The following is an 18,827-nucleotide window of genomic DNA, read 5'->3' as shown; positions in this document are numbered from 1 at the left end:
CCGGAGAACAAGTGTGTGACATCACTTGACTGGCAGCGCCGGGTGAGGAGGAGTAGCGGTCGGTGAGTTCACTTTGCCTTTGTGGGAGTGTTGTACTACATTACGCGAACCACTGAAAGACAAGTTGAAAGCAAAGTTAAGGATTTCAACTCGGCTGCCGTTGACAACATTCGAGGATATCCGTGCGGATATCAAACTTTTTTTCGCTTGGTTGCGCCGTACTTTACTTTCCTTGTATGAAGCGACTCTTTAGTGTGACTCGACTGGCCCTAAAAGAATCCATATCTGGTCAAAGTATTCAGCTGTCACAAAGCGGGACCCGTTCGCTATAAATAGCCCGGATAAGCAGTGGAGGAGGTACGTGCATATGAAATAACTTCTTGTTCTAGCGGAAAAGTCCTTAAATGTATTTGTTAACTAATAATTTGCATATAAAATAACTTTTGCCATATCCCATGATTTAACCCAGACTGAAGCGTCAAAGTAACTGGGTTTCACTTGAAGTGTGGAAAAAAACTAAAGTATTGTTTTACTTTGTTCTTTCAGAGTTTTAATTTTAGAATTCATAATGAATGCAAAGTTAAGCATTCTTCGCATTTTCACCTGTCATCGAATCTGCCTATGAATGACGACAGCTGTATAAATTCCCCACCTATCTTGTTAACCTAGGGCTTGTTAAAGCACAATCGAAGTGTATTTAATTTTAAAATAATACCAACGCATTGCAGGCCTACTACCCAATGACAAAAACCTTTCACATTATTTTGCTGCCCGGCCTGCTTAGCATCAACTCCAGAAACTGATAGGGACAATTACAAGCGTTCTTAACATTAACTTATCTCCCAACGCCTCTTTCTTTCCAAATATAGTATAACATTGTTTGCAGTTAACATAACAAATATTATTGTATTCGATCAAATGGGAACTCTAAATAACTTTGAGAAGATGATCAATTCAGGCATTTTTCGATAGATTTAGGTTTTAGGCCTAGATCAGCAACAAGTGTAGAGCTCTTGAATGTCACTTGTATTAGTCAAATGTCTTACAATTTGCGCTGTATGTGGTTGACTTACCTAGCCACCTTAAGATGAATGCACTAAGTTGCTCGAGATAAGAACCTCTGCTAAATTACTTAAATATATAGTTGAAGTCAGACGTTTACATACACCTTAGCCAAATAAACTGAGTTTAAATATTTCACAATTCCTGACATTTAATCCTAGTAAAAAATCCCTGTCTTAGGTCAGTTAGGATCACCACTATATTTTAGGAATGTGAAATGTCAATACTAGTTATTTATTTCAGCTTTTATTTATTTCATCACATTCCCAGTGGGTCAGAAGTTTACACACTCAATTAGTATTTGGTAGCATTGCCTTTAAATTGTTTAACTTGGGTCAAACGTTTCGGGTAGCCTCCTGCAAGCTTCCCACAATAAGTTGGGTGAATTTTGGCCCATTCCTCCTGACAGAGCTGGTGTAACTTAGTCAGGTTTGTATGCCTCCTTGCTCGCACACGCTTTTTCAGTTCTGCCCACAAATGTTCTATAGGTTTGAGGTCAGGGCTTTGTGATGGCCACTCGAATACCTTGACTTTGTTGTCCCTCAGCCATTTTGCCACAACTTTGGAAGTATGCTTGGGGTCATTGTCCATTTGGAAGACCCATTTGCGACCAAGCTTTAACTTCCTGACTGATGTCTTGAGATGTTGCTTCAATATATCCACAATTTTCCTGACACCATCTATTTTGTGAAGTGCACCACTCCCTTCTGCAGCAAAGCACCCCCACAACATGATGCTGCCACCCCTGTGCTTCACGGTTGGGATGGAGATCTTCGACTTGCAAGACTCTCCCTTTTTCCTCCAAACATAACGATGGTCATTTCGGCCAAACAGTTCCATTTTTGATTCATCAGACCAGAGGACATTTATTCAAAAAGTTTGATCTTTGTCCCCATGTGCAGTTGCAAACCGTAGTCTGGCTTTTTTATGGAGGTTTTGGAGCAGTGGCTTCTTCCTTGCTGAGCGGCCATTCAGGTTATGTCGATATAGGACTTGTTTTACTGTGGATATAGATACTTTTCTGCCTGTTACCTCCAGCATCTTCACAAGGTCCTTTGCTGTTGTTCTGGGATGGATTTGCACATTTCGCACCAAAGTACATTCATCTATAGGACACATGACATGTCTCCTTCCTGAGCAGTTGTCACGGCTTTCGTAAGAACGGGACCAAGGTGCAGCAGATGTTGAGTTCCACATAATTAATTAAAAGAGAAAGTTAAACGTAACAAAATATATCAATAAACAAACAACTAAATGGGACTACGTGGTGCACAAACACAGGTGGGAAAAACTACTTAAATATGATCCCCAATTAGAGACAACGATTACCAGCTGCTTCTAATTGGGAATCATACAAAACACCAACATAGAAAATATAAACTAGAACACAACATAGACATTATAAACTAGAATACCCCCTTGTCACACCCTGACCTACTACACCATAGAGAAACAAGGGCTCTCTATGGTCAGGGCGTTCCAGCAGTATGACGGCTGCATGGTCCATTGGTATTTAAACTTGCGTACTATTGTTTGTACAGATGAACGTGGTACCTTCAGGCGTTTGGAAATTGCTCCAAAGGATGAACTAGACTTGTGGTCTACAATTTTTTTTCTGAGGTCTTGGCGGATTTCTTTTGATTTTCCCATGATGTCAAGCAAAGAGGCACTGAGTTTGAAGGTAGGCCTTGAAATACATTCACAAGTACACCTCCAATTTACTCAAATTATGCCAATTAGCCTATCAGAAGCTTCTAAAGCCATGACATAATTTTCTGGAATTTTCCAAGCTGTTTAAAGGCACAGTCAACTTAATGTATGTAAACTTCTGACCCACTGGAATTGTAATACAGTGAATGATAAGTGAAATAATTTGTCTGTAAACAATTGTAGGACAAATTACTTGTGTCATACACAAAGTAGATGTCCTAACCGACTTGTCAAAACTATAGTTTGTTAACAAGACATTTGTGGAGTGGTTGAAAAACAAGTTTTAATGACTCCAAACTAAGTGTATGTAAACTTCCGACTTCAACTGTATATGTAATGTAGTACGATAACCATGAGCTCGGAAACTACGAGTCACCATAATTATGTTCATAATTATGCATTGTTACAACATTGTTACAGCAGAAACCAGGCCTCTCTATAAATATGTTCCTGTTTGCCAGCAGACTGGGAGTGACAGGGAAGCTGTTTTTATCAGCTGTTCCCCATCAGAGTTTAGGACGCAGGCCAGGCTTCATTACGCCAATTCTGTTGCCAAACCTTTTTGTAACAGAAACCGTTTACTCCAAATGGAAAACGTTTTGCAACGAAAATTAGTTTCTATTGAACAAATTCAGGTAGGTCCTTCCCCGTTTTTGTTCGGTTTGCTTCTTAAACGGTTTACGGTTTCCGTTTCAAGACGTAATGAATACACCCGTTCAAAGAAAAGTGCTGTTGGCCTATCTTCTTAAAGCAGTGGTTTCAAAAAAAAATTGGGGGTCATGACATGTTGTGATCCCCACTGAAAGTTAGTTGTTTTTTTGTTGTTGCAAAGCCAAGTAGACTACTGTCGGAAGTTAAGTACAACGGCAGTGGTTCTCAAATGTTTTTTTTGACCCAAATGAATATAGTAGCATTTTTTTTACGCGACCCATCAAGCCTGTCCCAATTTGCTCCCTCCCCCTTGCTCCTAATCCTCTGATGTTTGCAGATCTGAATTGTCTCTGTAGGTATAGGGCCTAAGCAATGTGGTGGTGAAGCTTCCACTATATTGATTAAACCTGACAGATCTGCAAACATTGGAGGGTAATGGATGTTTCTAGCCATGCTCTGGGCTTGGGACACAACCCACAAGTAGGATCCGACCCCACCCAGCGTTTGGGAAAAAACTCTGCCTCAAGGTATTTGGCTGAAGTGTTGTTGGACCTGCAAACAGCATTCTTAATACATTTTTTAAAACTTTTAATGGCACCAGGCACAAACATCTCTGAACATACCAGACCGTTAAGCAACACAAGTTAGTTTCTGTGAGTCAAGGGCCCACTTTCAGTGTTTATCCAACACATCACGTTATTGGTGTTTACCAATAGTCTAATCTCTAATTTCTTGGATAGATGTGGTGTTTGGATTTTGCTGGTTGGTCTGCCTTATGACTCAGCTAGTAGGTCTAACTGGATGTACAATAGGTCTGCCTAATGACTCAGTAGGTCTAACTGGATGTACAATAGGTCTGCCTTATGACTCAGTAGGTCTAACTGGATGTACAGTAGGTCTGCCTTATGACTCAGTAGGTCTAACTGGATGTACAGTAGGTCTGCCTTATGACTCAGTAGGTCTAACTGGATGTACAGTAGGTCTACCTTATGACTCAGTAAGTCTAACTGGATGTACAGTAGGTCTGCCTTATGACTCAGTAGGTCTAACAGGATGTACAGTAGGTCTACCTTATGACTCAGTAGTTCTAACTGGATGTACAGTAGACCAAAATCTAGGATCCAGCTGGTTGACCAATCAAACCATGTTGACTAAACCTTGTCTCGTTTGTTTTTGTCGTCCACATCCTTGCAGACTTCCTTTTGAAAACATCGCTGGGCACTTAGTTGCCTTTTTATTAAATTTTTGGGGGGAGTCGCTGGGATTCTATTGCGCCGCCATGTCCACCTCCTATAAGAAGGAAGTAGTGAACTACAGGGACGTGGACGAGGATGAACTACTGAAGAAACTCTCAGAGGAAGAGCTACAGAGGCTGGAGGATGAGCTGGAGGAGTTAGATCCCGACGTAAGTCTAAAACTCTGTCTTGGTGTGTGTGTGTGTGTGTGTCTTGGTTATCTGGAGCTAGGAGTTCGATCCCAACACAACACATCTAAAATATTTATCTTTTTACGAGCTCAACAGAGATGAGAGGTCGGTAGCAGAACAGTGCATTAAATCACGCTATCACGTAAAACAAATCTAGGACTATAAAAGGATCCTTAAATCAAACATGCAACCCTCTATGCAGTAGATATAACGCTCAGATATTAAGGTTTACAGGTGTACCAGAGCCCTGGTTTAAAGTAGCTCACTATAAATGCATTAGGGTTGACATCTGAGAAACGTGGAGAATCTCAATTGCGTCCTCTCGCCTCACCTCCTCAAAACCCATTGGAGGAGATGGTCTGAGGGGCGGGACCTCTGGCTTTCTCATCCAATGGGTTTTAAGAAGGAGGCGAGGAGCAAGGGCTTGAGGAATTTACAATTGAAATTCTCCCACAGACTAAGACTGACAAATGACACTCTAACCAACTTAGTCAGGAGTAGATCTCAGCTGGAAGCGTTGTTGGATGACGACGTAACGCAATTCGGTCAGATTGATTTCAGATATCATTACTTACATTTTTTTTTTTAAACCTTTTGACATTGTTATAGGGCACGAACATATTAACGTGTCATATCACGTTGATATCATATATTAGCCTATATATCGTATCCCTGTATATTCAATTCAAATATGCAGTTCTAGGTCTAAACAATACAGTGATCCTCAAACCAACTTCCCAGTGAAAGTTGAGAAAAACAGCAACTTCTCAGAGTGTAGACCTCATCTGTTATTTATAATATATGTTAAGTTATGCCTATCATATATTTATAATGCTGTGTGATGCGGCGGTGCTTGACTTTATCTCTATTCATAAGTAGCTCTTCCGTCGAGGCGTTGACACAAGCTGTAATAGGGTTATGATGAATGGTCGACGGCTCACATCAAGTCTGGACGCTTACAATACCAGGAGAGCCAGCCCAGGCTTAGATGAATGTGTGTGTGTGTGTGTGTGTGTGTGTGTGTGTGTGTGTGTGTGTGTGTGTGTGTGTGCGTGTGCGCGCGCCCATCTAGTGGTGCTTGTCCGTCTTTCCTTGACTTTTGACGATATCATCCAGATCTCCCACAGAGCCATGTTAAAGAGTTAAACTGATATGTCAGGTATAAATAATACAGGTATAAGTAATACAGGTATAAATACTACAGGTATAAATACTACGCTGTCTGTAAGTGGCCAGTGCACTAATAGATGCTGAAAGCTAAGACAAGATATCGGTCTATTGCTATAATATGGACCTGGTTTAGCGTGCTGCGGTCTAAGAATAAGCTATCTGGGTCTGGGAACTGCCTTTGTTATTTCTGTTAGTGTTATTTTAACACAGTTAGTGATGGTGTGTGTGTCCTTTCACTGTTACATTCAGCTGTAGAACACACTAGGAAGTGTGTTACTATCCCACGAGAGTGGACGAAAAATGTAGTGTATAAACAAGTGCAATCTCACCCATTGCTATCATTATCGGCCAATGATAAATCCTTCCTGTCTTTAGAATGCCCTGTTGCCGGCCGGGATGAGGCAGAAGGATCAGACCAAGAAGGCGCCGACCGGAACCTTCCAGAGAGAGAACCTGGTAGCCCACCTGGAGAAGCAGGCCAAGGAACACCCTGACAAGGAGGACCTGGTTCCGTTCACTGGAGAGAAGAGAGGTATAACCTCAGTTCCCAGCATGATAGAATACCACTATAGGCCTGTGCTTCCCTGGAGAGAAGAGAGGTAGGACCCTGTTAGATCTGATCTGAGCACTGACGTAATGCTGTGCCGTGCCGACTCCCAACCAGGGTTGGGGTCAGTTCTATTTCAATTCAGTCAAGGAAGTAATCTAAAATTCCATGTGTCCTCATTGAGAAGTGTGGTAGGAGCCCAGTTCCATTTTGGTTCATACTCCAGATAGATTTTACCAATATGGCAGAATCTCCACTTGTGGGGTGTATCCATCCCCCTATCGGCCTGCAGCATACCACCCTGCATCCCACTGCTGGCTTGCTTCTGACGATAAGCAGGGTTGGTTCCTAGACGGGAGACCAGATGCTGCTGAAAGTGGTGTTGGAGGGCCAGTAGGAGGCAATCTTTCCTTTCCTGGTCTAAAAAAAAAGATCCCAATGCCCCAGGGCAGTGATTGGGGACATTGCCCTGTGTAGGGTGCTGTCTTTCGGATGGGACGTTAAACGGGTGTCCTGACGCTCTGTGGTCACTAAAGATCCCATGGCACTTAACGTAAGAGTAGGGGTGTTAACCCCGGTGTCCTGGCTAAATTCCAAATCTGGCCCTCATACCATCACGGTCACCTAATCATCCCCAGCTTACAACTGGCTCATTCATCCCCCCTCCTCTCCCCTTTAACTCTTCCCCAGGTTGTTGCTGTAAATGAGAATGTGTTCTCAGTCAACTTACCTGGTAAAATAAGGGTTAAATATTGTTTACATGAAATCCTGTCAGATCTATGAACACAGAAGGGATAGGGGATAGGGTCTAGCTTGGCTAGGAGAAGTGGCTGGAGGCCAACATGGACCGTGGCCAGGGACATGCAAGCTGTGATAATAACCTTGTGAGGTGAACCCTACTGTCAGCGTGCCGAGATACTAATACTTTCAGAACATTACAGCCATGTAAATAAAGGCCTAAAGTCCTACATCCATCAGGACCAATCAGTGGTCACAGACAATAGCTAGTTCCAGGAAACTGGACCCAGTCGCAACCCAGTCTGTATGCTGGTTCATCTGTTCTTGCATCTGTCTGGACATATCCAGCTACGAAACTGCCTGTGCTGAGTCTGCCTACCTATCAGACCAATTATGATCTCAGACAGTCTGGTTCTGGGAAACTGGGCAAGCCGCAACAGAGTCCTCTAGTTCGTCCTTCCTTATATCTGGACATATCCAGGTAGAAAGCAGGGCCTGATGCCAGCTGACTCATCCCAGATCCACTCAGGTGTAGATGTAGCCTGCTGGGTATCAGCCTGTCTCTCTGTGTGTCCGCCAGACAGCGTACAGTCTGGGGGGATCAAGTTTTAGCGAGGTAAGGCCCGGAATCTCTAATCTTGATCACATAAGGAGTATTATTTGGGATGCAAGGTGATTTGTAGATCACTGATTCTGTGCAGTCGATCTCAAACACTCAAGCAAGCACTGTGTCTCAGCCAAGCCTGATAGGTGACAGGTACCGACCAACCACAGAGACGAACATCCTGCTACATCCTGGCACCCAGCAGCTAGCCTGAAGGTGAGGTGACTTTCCAGTTGAAAGTTGGAACGGCTCCACTGGTTCCATTGGTTCCACAGACCCCGGAACAGATCATCCAGGCTACAGTCAAGGCCAGCAGGACGGACGCTGCTGTAGCTGATCCTGGACCTGTGACTGATATTAGTAAGACCTCAGACCTTGTATTCATAAAGTGTCTCAGAATAGGAGTGCTGATCTATGATCAGTTTAGCAGTTTAGATCCAAATAAATATGATTACTGGGACAGGGAAGAACCTGATCCTACATCAGATACATATGGCCCCTGATCTAACGGTGGACTGTGGCTACGTCCCAACTCTCTTATCCCAAAGTCTGCACTCGAGCACTTCCCGTTATGGATCAACTCCCTCCAGCCAACGATTCCTTCCATGACAGGGAGTGTGCAAGACAAGTGCACAGTCTGCAAACTTTGGGAGAACGGTCAATAATTGGACCACACACACAGCCTGTCACTGCAGCCTTCCTCTCCTCAGTGTTCATTCACATAATCCTGTTCCGGTGTTCTGAGGCTGGGGCGGCGTGACGCGGGGCGCTACATGTCAGACGTGGCTGGGTAAACTCGAGAAGGTCTTTGCCCCCATCTGTCCCAACAGGCTGCCTGGCTTTTTACAGCTCACTCTGAGTGACGATATGAAAAGCGCCCGATGACGTAATGTGATATTGCATATCAGCCTTGTATTTTCTGTTGTCAGTCAGCGTTACGTAGATGGAAACAAAATGGAAGTTTTCCTCACGGTCATGTTCACTGTATAATGGTAGTTGGCTACTATTAGGTAATGATCAGTCTATTTTACTATCGGGGCATTGATGTTTCTGCTTTCCTGCAGTCAAATGACCAATTAAAAAATGGAATTAGAAACGAGCTGGTATAGTAGAGGGATGGTAGTAGTCGTACTAGTAAGAATAGTAGTAGTAATAAATATATCAAATCAATCAAATGTATTTTATAAAGCCCTTTTTACATGAACAGTTGTCATAAAGTGCTTTACAAATACCCGGCCCAAAACCCCAAACAGCAAGCAATGCAGATGTAGAAGGACGGTGGCTAGGAAGAACTCCATAGAAAGGCAGGAACCCGGAAGAAACCTAGAGCGGAACCAGGCTCTGAGATGTGTCCAGTCCTTTTCTGACTGTCCCGGGTGGAGATGAATAGTGGCATGTACTGTGTTAACGATTGTCCTATATCTTCCAGGGAAAGTCTTTATACCTAAGAAGGTGGTGGATCCCATCATGGAGAATGTAACTCTGGAGCCAGAGCTGGAGGAAGCACTGGCCAACGCCAGCGACGCTGAGATCTGCGACATTGCCGGTAGAAAGACATGCACCTTCACGTGCACACACATTCACAGACAGACGTAAACAGATCCCTTTTTGCTATCTTTTCTGCTATCACCGTTCCTGTTTTATTTTCAGTCTATTCACCTTCTTCAGCTAATAAGTTTAAATCCATGCTAACTAAACAGTCACTTTAGAACGATCACGGACACTAAATCAGCTTCACTGTTCACTCCTCCGTCAGTAACTTCCTCCTTTCCTCTCTAACTCTCCTCTATCTCGTCTAGTGATCCCACCCTTCTTCTCCTCCTTCTCCCTGTTCCCCCTATATCCTGTCATCGTCATCACCCCTTCCATTGCTGCTCCTCACTGCTGTTGGACACCATGGTTGCCCTCTCTCTGGGCTTTATGACAAGCAGCCGCGGTATTTACCAGCCCACACACTAGCTAGGGCTGGGACGATAGCAGTAGTCGTTGGTATCTTGGCAAGGAAATGAAACACGAAGCAAATTGAACTTCTTTAGGAAGAGAGACCTAATGTTGGAAACAAACCTAATTATATTGTCATCCAGAGTCACATGTATTTATTTTCCAAGTTATAGCACATAAAATGTTATATACAATAGGTTTTTAAAGGACCAAAAAGTTTGGTCTGCTTCGTGTTTTCATTTTTGCCTCGGTGCTACTGGTTCATATATTGCAATCGTCCCGGCCCTAACACTAGCTGCACGTTATATTGCTTGTATTTCTCTCCGCTTCACTAAGTGTTAGTGTTAATTAGTGACAAGTGGTTTGCTTGCCAGCGTTTGTTTTGGTCCTCCCAGACATTTCCAATGGTTTGTAATTAATCCTCAGCCTCCTCATGATGAGTTACCAACTAACTCTTCACGGCTGCTTAAAATGGACCGCTCGTTCTCTGTTGTTTATCTCAAAGATAACTAACTGTTCTCACACTCTCTGTCATACTGACAGATGAAAATAATACACTTGCTCTTTTTTCGTTGCTTTTCTGCTGAACTACTATCTTTTCACTCTCATTTGTACTGGCTCCAAGTCATCTACGGTGGTCCAGAAAGCACATTTTATTCAAGTTTTCCCATCAAACTGGACACAAGATAAAACGACTGCTACTGCTACTAATACATTTGATTTAAAGCGCTTTTCAAAAACCCAAGGACTCTGTACAGCAAAAGAGGGGGGGGGGGGGGGGCAAAGACAAAACAATTAAAACTAAGATTAAAATGAAAGCTAAAACAGGGATCTTTGCGATAATCAAGAACATATTGACTAGTCAAGCATGTTCCTGCAATTCATAGAGCCCGTTCTGTGGCAGCAGAGGACATCCAAGCCAGGGAGAATAATGTCTGCCTTGTGTGACGTCTGCAACAGTGACGCATGCTATTTAAACAATGTATTTAATAATGACTTGCAGACGCTGGCATCGACTCAAGTGTTGTTCTTTTGTATGTCTGGCTATGACAGGGACGACTATCTATTGCTGTGTGTGAGATGTTTTGCGAGCCGATAGTTTGGCTTGGATGTTTGCGAGTTTGAACAAGGCAGCTCTCAAGGCCCACTTGTGGGTGTCCTGTCTGCTGTCTTAGCCAAGTAAACATAATGTGCTGAACTAAGGAGAGCGTTGGCACCCACGTCAACTCTTCTGTGTTTATCCTTCAGTGTTCACGTCATTTGACACAATGTATACTCTCTCTCCCTGTCTCTGTTATCTCTCTCTCTCTCGCCTTTGTTTCTCTCTACTTAATTTTTCTGTCTCTCTCACTCCATCTCTCCCTCCTCCTCTCTCCACATCTCTCACTTAATTTTTCTTACCCGTTCTCTCTCTCGCTCCTTTTGTCCGTCTCTCCATCTCTTCTCTTCCCTCCCTCCAGCCATTTTGGGAATGCACACTCTGATGAGTAATCAGCAGTACTACGAGGCTTTGGCCAGCAGCAATATAGTCAACAAACAAGGCCTTAACAGTAAGTATACCGTGTGTGTATGTGTGTGTGTGTGTGTGTCTGTATCCCTCCTGTAAGTGCCAAAGTTTTCAGGCATCGTTTTAACGATGATTCATCTGTTTATCCTACCATGTATTGTACTTATTAGGGTTTTGTTTTTCAAGTGGATTTAAGAAAGAGTGGCACCAAAGCGTACGTGTTTCAGGCAGTTCAGGGAAGTTAAAAATAAAACATGAACAGAACCAACATCAAAGGTCCAAACAGAACTGGACAAAATGTTCCTGTTACAACTGAAGACTTTTACAATCCTCCGTTGCAACCTTTCTGAAGTTAAATAATATAATTTAAAGACATGCTGGTTCAGCCAAACAAACTAAGTGCTGCAAATAATTATTTTTCTTTCAACATTAAACAGCTAGAGTGCCGTTGTTATTACCGATTTACATGATATAGGTATTACATGATATACTAACATATTTTCCTATAGCTGTTATCCAGTGTACTCAGTATAAGCCTGTGTTTTCCTATAGGTGTTATCCAGTGTACTCAGTATAAGCCTGTGCCTGATGAGCAGCCCAACTCTACTGACGTGGAGGAGACGCTGCTGAGGATGCAGAGGAACGATCCTGACCTGCTGGAGGTCAACCTCAACAACATCAAGGTGCTACATTATATTGATTCACATGCACAGTCAGTATAATTGATTTATATGATGTCATTATGTCCTCCTACCATAAACATTTGTACATTTTTTGTTTTGTTGTCTTTAGTCATTTAGCAGACGCTCTTATCTGGTTTACAGTAGTTAGTGCATATATTTTCCAACTTATATATATTCCCCCCGTGGGAATCGAACTCACAACCCTGGCATTGCAATGCTCTACCAACCGAGCCACACGGGACCCCCATAGGAGACACACATGTACCACACTCTTCTCAGTCTGACTTCAAGAGGTCAGGGCAAACCTCTACTCTGGAGTCAACATTTGATTTAGGTTATTCTCCAGTCTTTTCAAATGCATTTGTAGTCCGTCCGATTTAAAACAGTAGCGCGTGTTGTGGCTTTATTGATTTGAAGTATTGCCTCTTGTGTTCCAGAACATTCCAGTGAAGACGCTGAAGGCCTATGCAGACGCCCTGACGGAGAACACTGCAGTGGAACGCTTCAGCATCGTGGGAACCAGGAGTAATGATCCCGTAGCCTTTGTGAGTATTGCTGTTATGTCTGGAACAAATTCCCTACACACATACTGTAACAGTTACGTGAGACGATGCGAATGTACACGTCTTCATTCGAAGTCATCTGCATCTGGAAATTCAGTTTTATTTAAATGACCTCCCATGGCCTTAATACCTGGGCCTGTGGCCTGGTCAAAAATATAGATGGGGGGGAAAGGATGCCATTTCAGATATGGGTCTAATTATAGCCCGTATAAATATACTGTCCCCATTTGCTGCGTCTCTGTGTCTCAGGCTCTGGCAGAGATGCTGAAGGGGAACACCACACTGAAGAGTCTGAACATAGAATCCAACTTCATCACAGGGACGGGCATCCTGGCTCTCATCGCCTCACTGCAGTCCAACACAACCCTGCAGGAACTCAAGATCGACAACCAGGTACAATAAAATACAGCACAATCGTTATTAGTCCATTCTACTGGCAGAAAGTGTAAAGGAGGCCTGGGTCCATTCTACTGACAGACAATATAAAGGAGGCCTGGGTAATGCCAAAATGTCACAAATATTACAACTTCTACAAATTATTTCTCAATGATGCTTTAAGATACAAATGCCAAATATATGTCGACAATCCTTCCTCCAAAGGACCTTTCTATGGAAAACATTTCGTGAAAATCCGAATGAAATCATGGTATTTTTTTGTCCTGGTTTCATGAGGAATCACCCTATTTTTGTTGTCACAGTGCCCGGCCCAGCCAGTTACAATAAGACATCACAAGGACCACTTGAGTCTACTGTTTCAACAGGGTCTGATTGTAAAAAGCTAATCATTCGATTGATTCATTGTGGTGTGATAATGGTGCTAGTGTCAACACTTAGTAGCCGTTATTCCTTCCCAGTGGGCAAAACTGGTTCAAAGGACATCATTGCAACCTGATTAACCAGATTGCAGCCAAAAACGGTTGAAATCTGCTTGTTGCATTGACCTCATTTCAACCAGTTTTGCCCACGCTGGGTTACCTCTTGCCAGTGAATCATATTTTCCTAACATGAACTGTGCTGAATCTCTTTGATTCCGTAAGGTTTTATATTTAGACACATGACTAACAACTTCGCCTTCATTTATTAATTGTGCTGAGTCATGGATGAACATTACCCAGTGGACAAGCTGGTTGAAATGACTCCATTTTACAACCAGGAATGGATGCATTGTAACCAGTTATTTCAAACAGGACATTGGGAAATCACCTAGGTTCACTGGTTTACATGACGTAATGTCTGGTTGTAAATTGGTTTGTAATGGCGTCATTTCAACCAGTTTTACCCGCTGGGTGATTCCTTCTATGTCCAGTTTTTTTCTCCAATTATTTAAGCTGCCCATCTGACAGTGCAGACAGGCTCAATCAAACGCTCAATTTGTAAGGAAACAAATACTATTTGAATCCAGGTCTGATTCCCCCTTTCCCCTTCCTCCAGAGCCAGCCGCTAGGTAACAAGGTGGAGATGGAGATAGCCAGCATGCTGGAGAAGAACACCACGTTGTTGAAGTTTGGCTACCACTTTACCCAGCAGGGCCCCAGGCTGAGGGGCTCCAACGCCATGATGAACAACAATGACCTGGGTGAGATGATGGTTCTGCTAACGCTAATGCTAACAACCTGGCTGATATGGAGGTTCTGCTCAAGCTGAAGCAACCAACCTGGCTGAGATGGACGTTCTGCTAGCCCTAATGCTAACAACCTGACTGAGATTGAGATTCAAAGACTAACTCACTCACTCACAATAGAGTAAAATCGCTCTTTTATAATCACTGTTTCTCTCCCATCGACACTCACAATCTTAGAGATGTTCACTCACTCACTCACTCACTCACTCACTCACTCACTCACTCACTCACCCACCCACCCACTCCATTTCTCAAAACAACGTTGAACTAATAAATCCTGCCGGAGAAGGTGCAGAGCATGCATCAGATGTAACTCCAGACCCAGTAGTAGCCGATTGTAATCGCTCTTAATTCACCATCACTGTTTAACGTAACTAAATAATGGGAGGAGCCAAGCCAATCAAAACGCTCGGCTGTTTGGATCCCTTCCTGGAAGATGACATCACTAGAACTAAAGTGGTGCTCCAGTGAAACGCTCCCAGACTTCCCAGTGTGATCCCTCACAACAGCTGAGACACCACTAGAGACACGGGCTGCGTCCCAAGTGGCACCCTATTCCATTTATAGTTCACTAACCCGTACAGTAGGGCTCTAGTCAAGAGTAGTGCACTATATAGGGAACAGGGTACCATTTGGGATGTGCACTCAAATGGGTCTATTCAGGGACTTGTGTTGTCGCCTGGCTACCCCAGACTCCTTGCTCCGGCCAAACGCTATGCCGCTCCACGCTGTCTTACGTTCCTTATTTCTCCTCAATGAGTCTGGATCTGAGTAGTTCCCCGACCCGTCACTGAATGCAAACACATTCGGGGCCGTCTGATTGGTCCAGAAACCCACGGGTTGAGCCAGAGCCAGAACACAGGTGGGTAAAGTGGCGGTTTGAAAATTCATCATTGGTTTTGATAATCTGATTGGTTAGAGACGATCCAATCGATGATGACTTTGTTTAGTACAACGCCCATTGTCACCGCAAACGACTTCAGTGACGGCAGTCTCGGACTAAAGTCTATAGCGAACGACAGAGCAGCGGGAGAATTTAGTGTGAGTCATCGGGCTACATGTTTTGGGGTCCAGAACACATGATCAAAGACATGTCAGGTCTTGTACAAAGACTGTAAAAAGTAAGAGATGGTCTTGTACTAATCTCTTGGAACGAAATGATTGACCTAGTTTGCGCACCGACATCAATGTGTCATCGGGTTGTTTTACATCACGATGACATTTCTCTTGAACACAGCATGGTACCAGTTCTATCTACTCGGTGACTCTTCCACCAAAGATGTGCATGAGCCGCTCTCGTCTTGGTTGACGTCTATTTGATCATAATACTTTTTCTCTTCGAGAGTGAGTGAAGGAGAATGCATGTCAGATCTGTCAACTGTCACTCACGGTTTTTGTGTGTAAGTGTTTCACTCATAGTGCTCGTGTGTGTGTGTCTGTTTGTTTGTTTATGTGTTTAACACTGTTGTGTTGCAGCTCGGGTAATCCGATCCGATCATCACTCGGACGGTTCCTTTACTCTCACTCTGTCCGTGCCGGAACTGGAGAGGGCATTTGGTAAAAAGTTCAAGCCGAAACTCACCAAGCCCAAGACCAAGAAAGTAAAGACAGCCGTTGTATCCTCGTCCTACCTCTTCAAACTTCTCCTGCTTCTTTTCCTTGAGTTCTACCCACAACTCCCTGTGTTGTGCCTTCCATTCCTCCTCATCATCTTTCGTCATCTCTACTCTTCCCAGCAGTGGCAGATCTGGCAATCTTTCTCCAGTAGCTCTTGAATTCTTAAGTGGGTCTTCACTGTAGGACTGATTGCTTAAGGGCTTTTTGCAGTTAGAGCTATTTTATTCTAAACTGCCTCTTTCAAACCTTTGGAACAGGTTTTTTTCTGCTTTCTTTCAAGCTGTTTTTCTTACTTCAAACTCTTCCTTCATTGCCATTCCTTTGAGTCAAGTATTTGTTGTGTTTGAGTAAAAACATGATTTTACCGAAGACATAGAAGGAACTGATATGTTTTAATAGTGTGTCTAATTTCTATTTTTTCTTCTCTGACAACAGTAAGAAAGAGAAGGCTTGAAGGAGGTCCCATCTTCCCCAAGTGTCGGACAAGCGTGTAGCGCCGCCAGGCACTGCCCGGCCCCGCCCAGACCCGTATTCAGCCAGACGTCCTCCAACAGATATCCCATCAACCCCTGCTTCCCCAACCCTAACCTCGACCCCTCCGCGTTGACCGAAATCGTTCCAATTTGAATGTCAGGGGCTTTGGCAAACCTTGTTCCTACTGTGGCATGGAGTTGATGTACTATTGTTTCCTTCACAGTTTTCTACTGATATTGGTTTAGATATCTTCGGTAATAATAATATCTGGTAATTGTGACATAGAGAAGCAGCCCACCTATACAGAAAATATTTATTTTGTTGTTAGTTTGTTTACTGGAGATGAACTTGTGGTGGTGGAAGATTAAATGGTGTTACACCCATAATGTATATTGTACCACATGCCATGGGCAACAGGTAGCCTAGTGGCAAAGAGCATTGGGCCAGTAACCGAAAGGTCGCTGGTTCAAATCCCCGAGCCAACTAGGTGGGTAAAAATCTGCCAATGTGCCCTTGAGCAAGGCACTTCACCCTAATTGCTCCAGTAAGTCACTCTGCATAAGAGTGTCTTCTAAATGACTAAAATGTAAATGACTTAACTTGGTTATGACGTTAGTACCACATTATGTATTTCAGCATTTCGCAACCACTTAACGTAATGTTTTTCAGTGTGAGGTTCATATAAGATACGTTTTTAGTCTGCAACTCACACTGTCTGTAAGCAATGGCACATAAAGGTTACATAGGAGCTATGTTCAGAGGAATTGTTGCAGATTTAAAAACATTTTGGGGTGTAAGTTGTTTGTTTGTTCAAGTTTACCCCATGGAGACAGCCACTAGAAGCTGGTCCTAGATCAGTTTGTCCGCTATTGTGTAAATTCTGTAGTATTACTGATCTCTAGTCAGTTTAAGTTTTCTCAGTCAAATCTTACACAGAGGTTGCTACTAAGCGTTGGTTCTAGATCAGTTTTGTGACGAAGTCGATATCTGCTATGATCCTTTATTGATAACACTTGTTAAATCCAGATCAGTGTAGATGAAGGGGTGGAGACAGGTAAGGATTTTGAAGCCTTGAGACAATTGAGATGTGGATTGTGTATGTGTGCCATTCAGAGGGGGAATGGGCAAGACAAAAGATTTAAGTGCCTTTGAATGGGGTATGGTAGTAGGTGCCAGGTGCACCTGTTTGAGTGTGTCAAGAACTGCAACGCTGCTGTGGTTTTCACGCTCAACCGTTTCCCATGTGTATCAAGCATGGTCCACCACCCAAAGGACATCAAGCCAACTTGACACAACTGTGGGAAGTATTGGAGTCAACATTGGCCAGCATCCCTGTGGAACGCTTTCGACACCTTGTAGAGTCCATGCCTAGACCGATTGAGGCTGTTCTGAGGGCAAAAGGGCTCAAACTCATAAGGAAGGTGTTCCTAATATTTTGTACACTCAGTGTATATTAGAAGTTTGTTCACAAGTGTATTGGTCACTGATGGACAAACTGATCTAGGACCAGCTCTTAGTGGCTGTCTCTATGAGGGTGGGTTGACTGAATCAGTACTTACACCCGGCAGATGTGATTACTTGTCACCATGGCAAGTTATGATCGATTATGTTCAATTATTACTTGAGTTACACAGTAAAGGGAGTTGCAGCATTCCCCCCTCCCCTTTTTTTTCAGTTACACTGGTAGAAATGCTCTTAGTTGAATGTGTCTGCAACCCCAAAAAGTGTGCAAACTAAGAATTCACTGTCATCACTGTAGCCTATCAAAGCCCAAGAAAAAGCATAAAGACAAACGACTTTTCCTGCCTGTTGTAAGGTCCTATGAGATTATTCCTTAATGAACACTCCTTCGGGTATTGTTGCTATGTGGCCAGGTATCAGGGGTGTCAGGGGAGCACTGATGACTAAATTCAATATCCTATCATTAAATCTGTGTAAAATAAACAATATATATTATATTGGATGAAGGATGGAGGAGGGGGATACGTGCCCCCTCAGATTCAAAGAGCATGACGCTACTGATTAGGTATGTTACTGTATGGTCAAAAGGGACAACTATGGTGTGTACAACAACCCATCCCAGTATGAACTACTGCTGAATATGACTGTGTTCTCCTTGCCCTAGCCTGGCTGTTGTTCTTTCTCTGCAGTATTTGCTTGAGTATTGAGTATGTTTTTGTTAGATAATTCACATTATTGTTGTTGTTTTTTTGTTCATGGATAAATCAGGTTTGAAAGTATTGTGTACTGTGTACTGTTTTTACGCTTCTAGGCCTATGCCTCCAAACCATGTATAACAACGCCCTCTGGGGGAGGTTGACGTATAACACCGCCCTCTAGCGAAAGGTTGAGAGAACTACATAATTCCAGTCAGCCAGACCCCCAATGAGACTTGTGCCATTGCGGGATCAACCGCTGCTGCCAAATTAAGAAGCTTTGGTCCCTTTGGATTGGTGGCGGACTTGATATTTCCTGCTTGAATACGCTTGAATAACTTTTTTAGTTGCATCCAA

The 18,827-nt window shown here is 43.3% G+C and overlaps 1 protein-coding gene across 2 annotated transcripts; it reads left to right on the top strand.

Moving 5' to 3' along the window:
* Positions 1–35: 35 nt before the first annotated feature.
* On the top strand, positions 36–18,554 carry LOC129841540 (tropomodulin-1-like). 2 transcript variants are annotated; one of them, XM_055909851.1, is made up of 11 exons: positions 36–357; positions 4,618–4,828; positions 6,395–6,551; positions 9,338–9,454; positions 11,310–11,399; positions 11,909–12,039; positions 12,477–12,584; positions 12,852–12,995; positions 14,034–14,178; positions 15,700–15,824; positions 16,276–18,554. In XM_055909851.1, the coding sequence occupies exons 2-11, from the start codon at positions 4,703–4,705 to the stop codon at positions 16,276–16,278; spliced, it is 1,146 nt and encodes a 381-aa protein (XP_055765826.1). In that variant the 5' UTR covers positions 36–357; positions 4,618–4,702; the 3' UTR covers positions 16,279–18,554. The 2 variants fall into 2 exon arrangements, with proteins under 2 accessions (XP_055765826.1, XP_055765827.1); XM_055909852.1 differs by lacking the exon at positions 15,700–15,824.
* Positions 18,555–18,827: the final 273 nt, after the last annotated feature.

The sequence above is a fragment of the Salvelinus fontinalis genome, chromosome 42, assembly GCF_029448725.1.
Source record: "Salvelinus fontinalis isolate EN_2023a chromosome 42, ASM2944872v1, whole genome shotgun sequence".
Classification (NCBI taxonomy): domain Eukaryota; kingdom Metazoa; phylum Chordata; class Actinopteri; order Salmoniformes; family Salmonidae; genus Salvelinus; species Salvelinus fontinalis.
The sequence above is the reverse complement of the archived record's forward strand: the minus strand, read 5'-3'. Positions and strand labels throughout refer to the sequence as shown.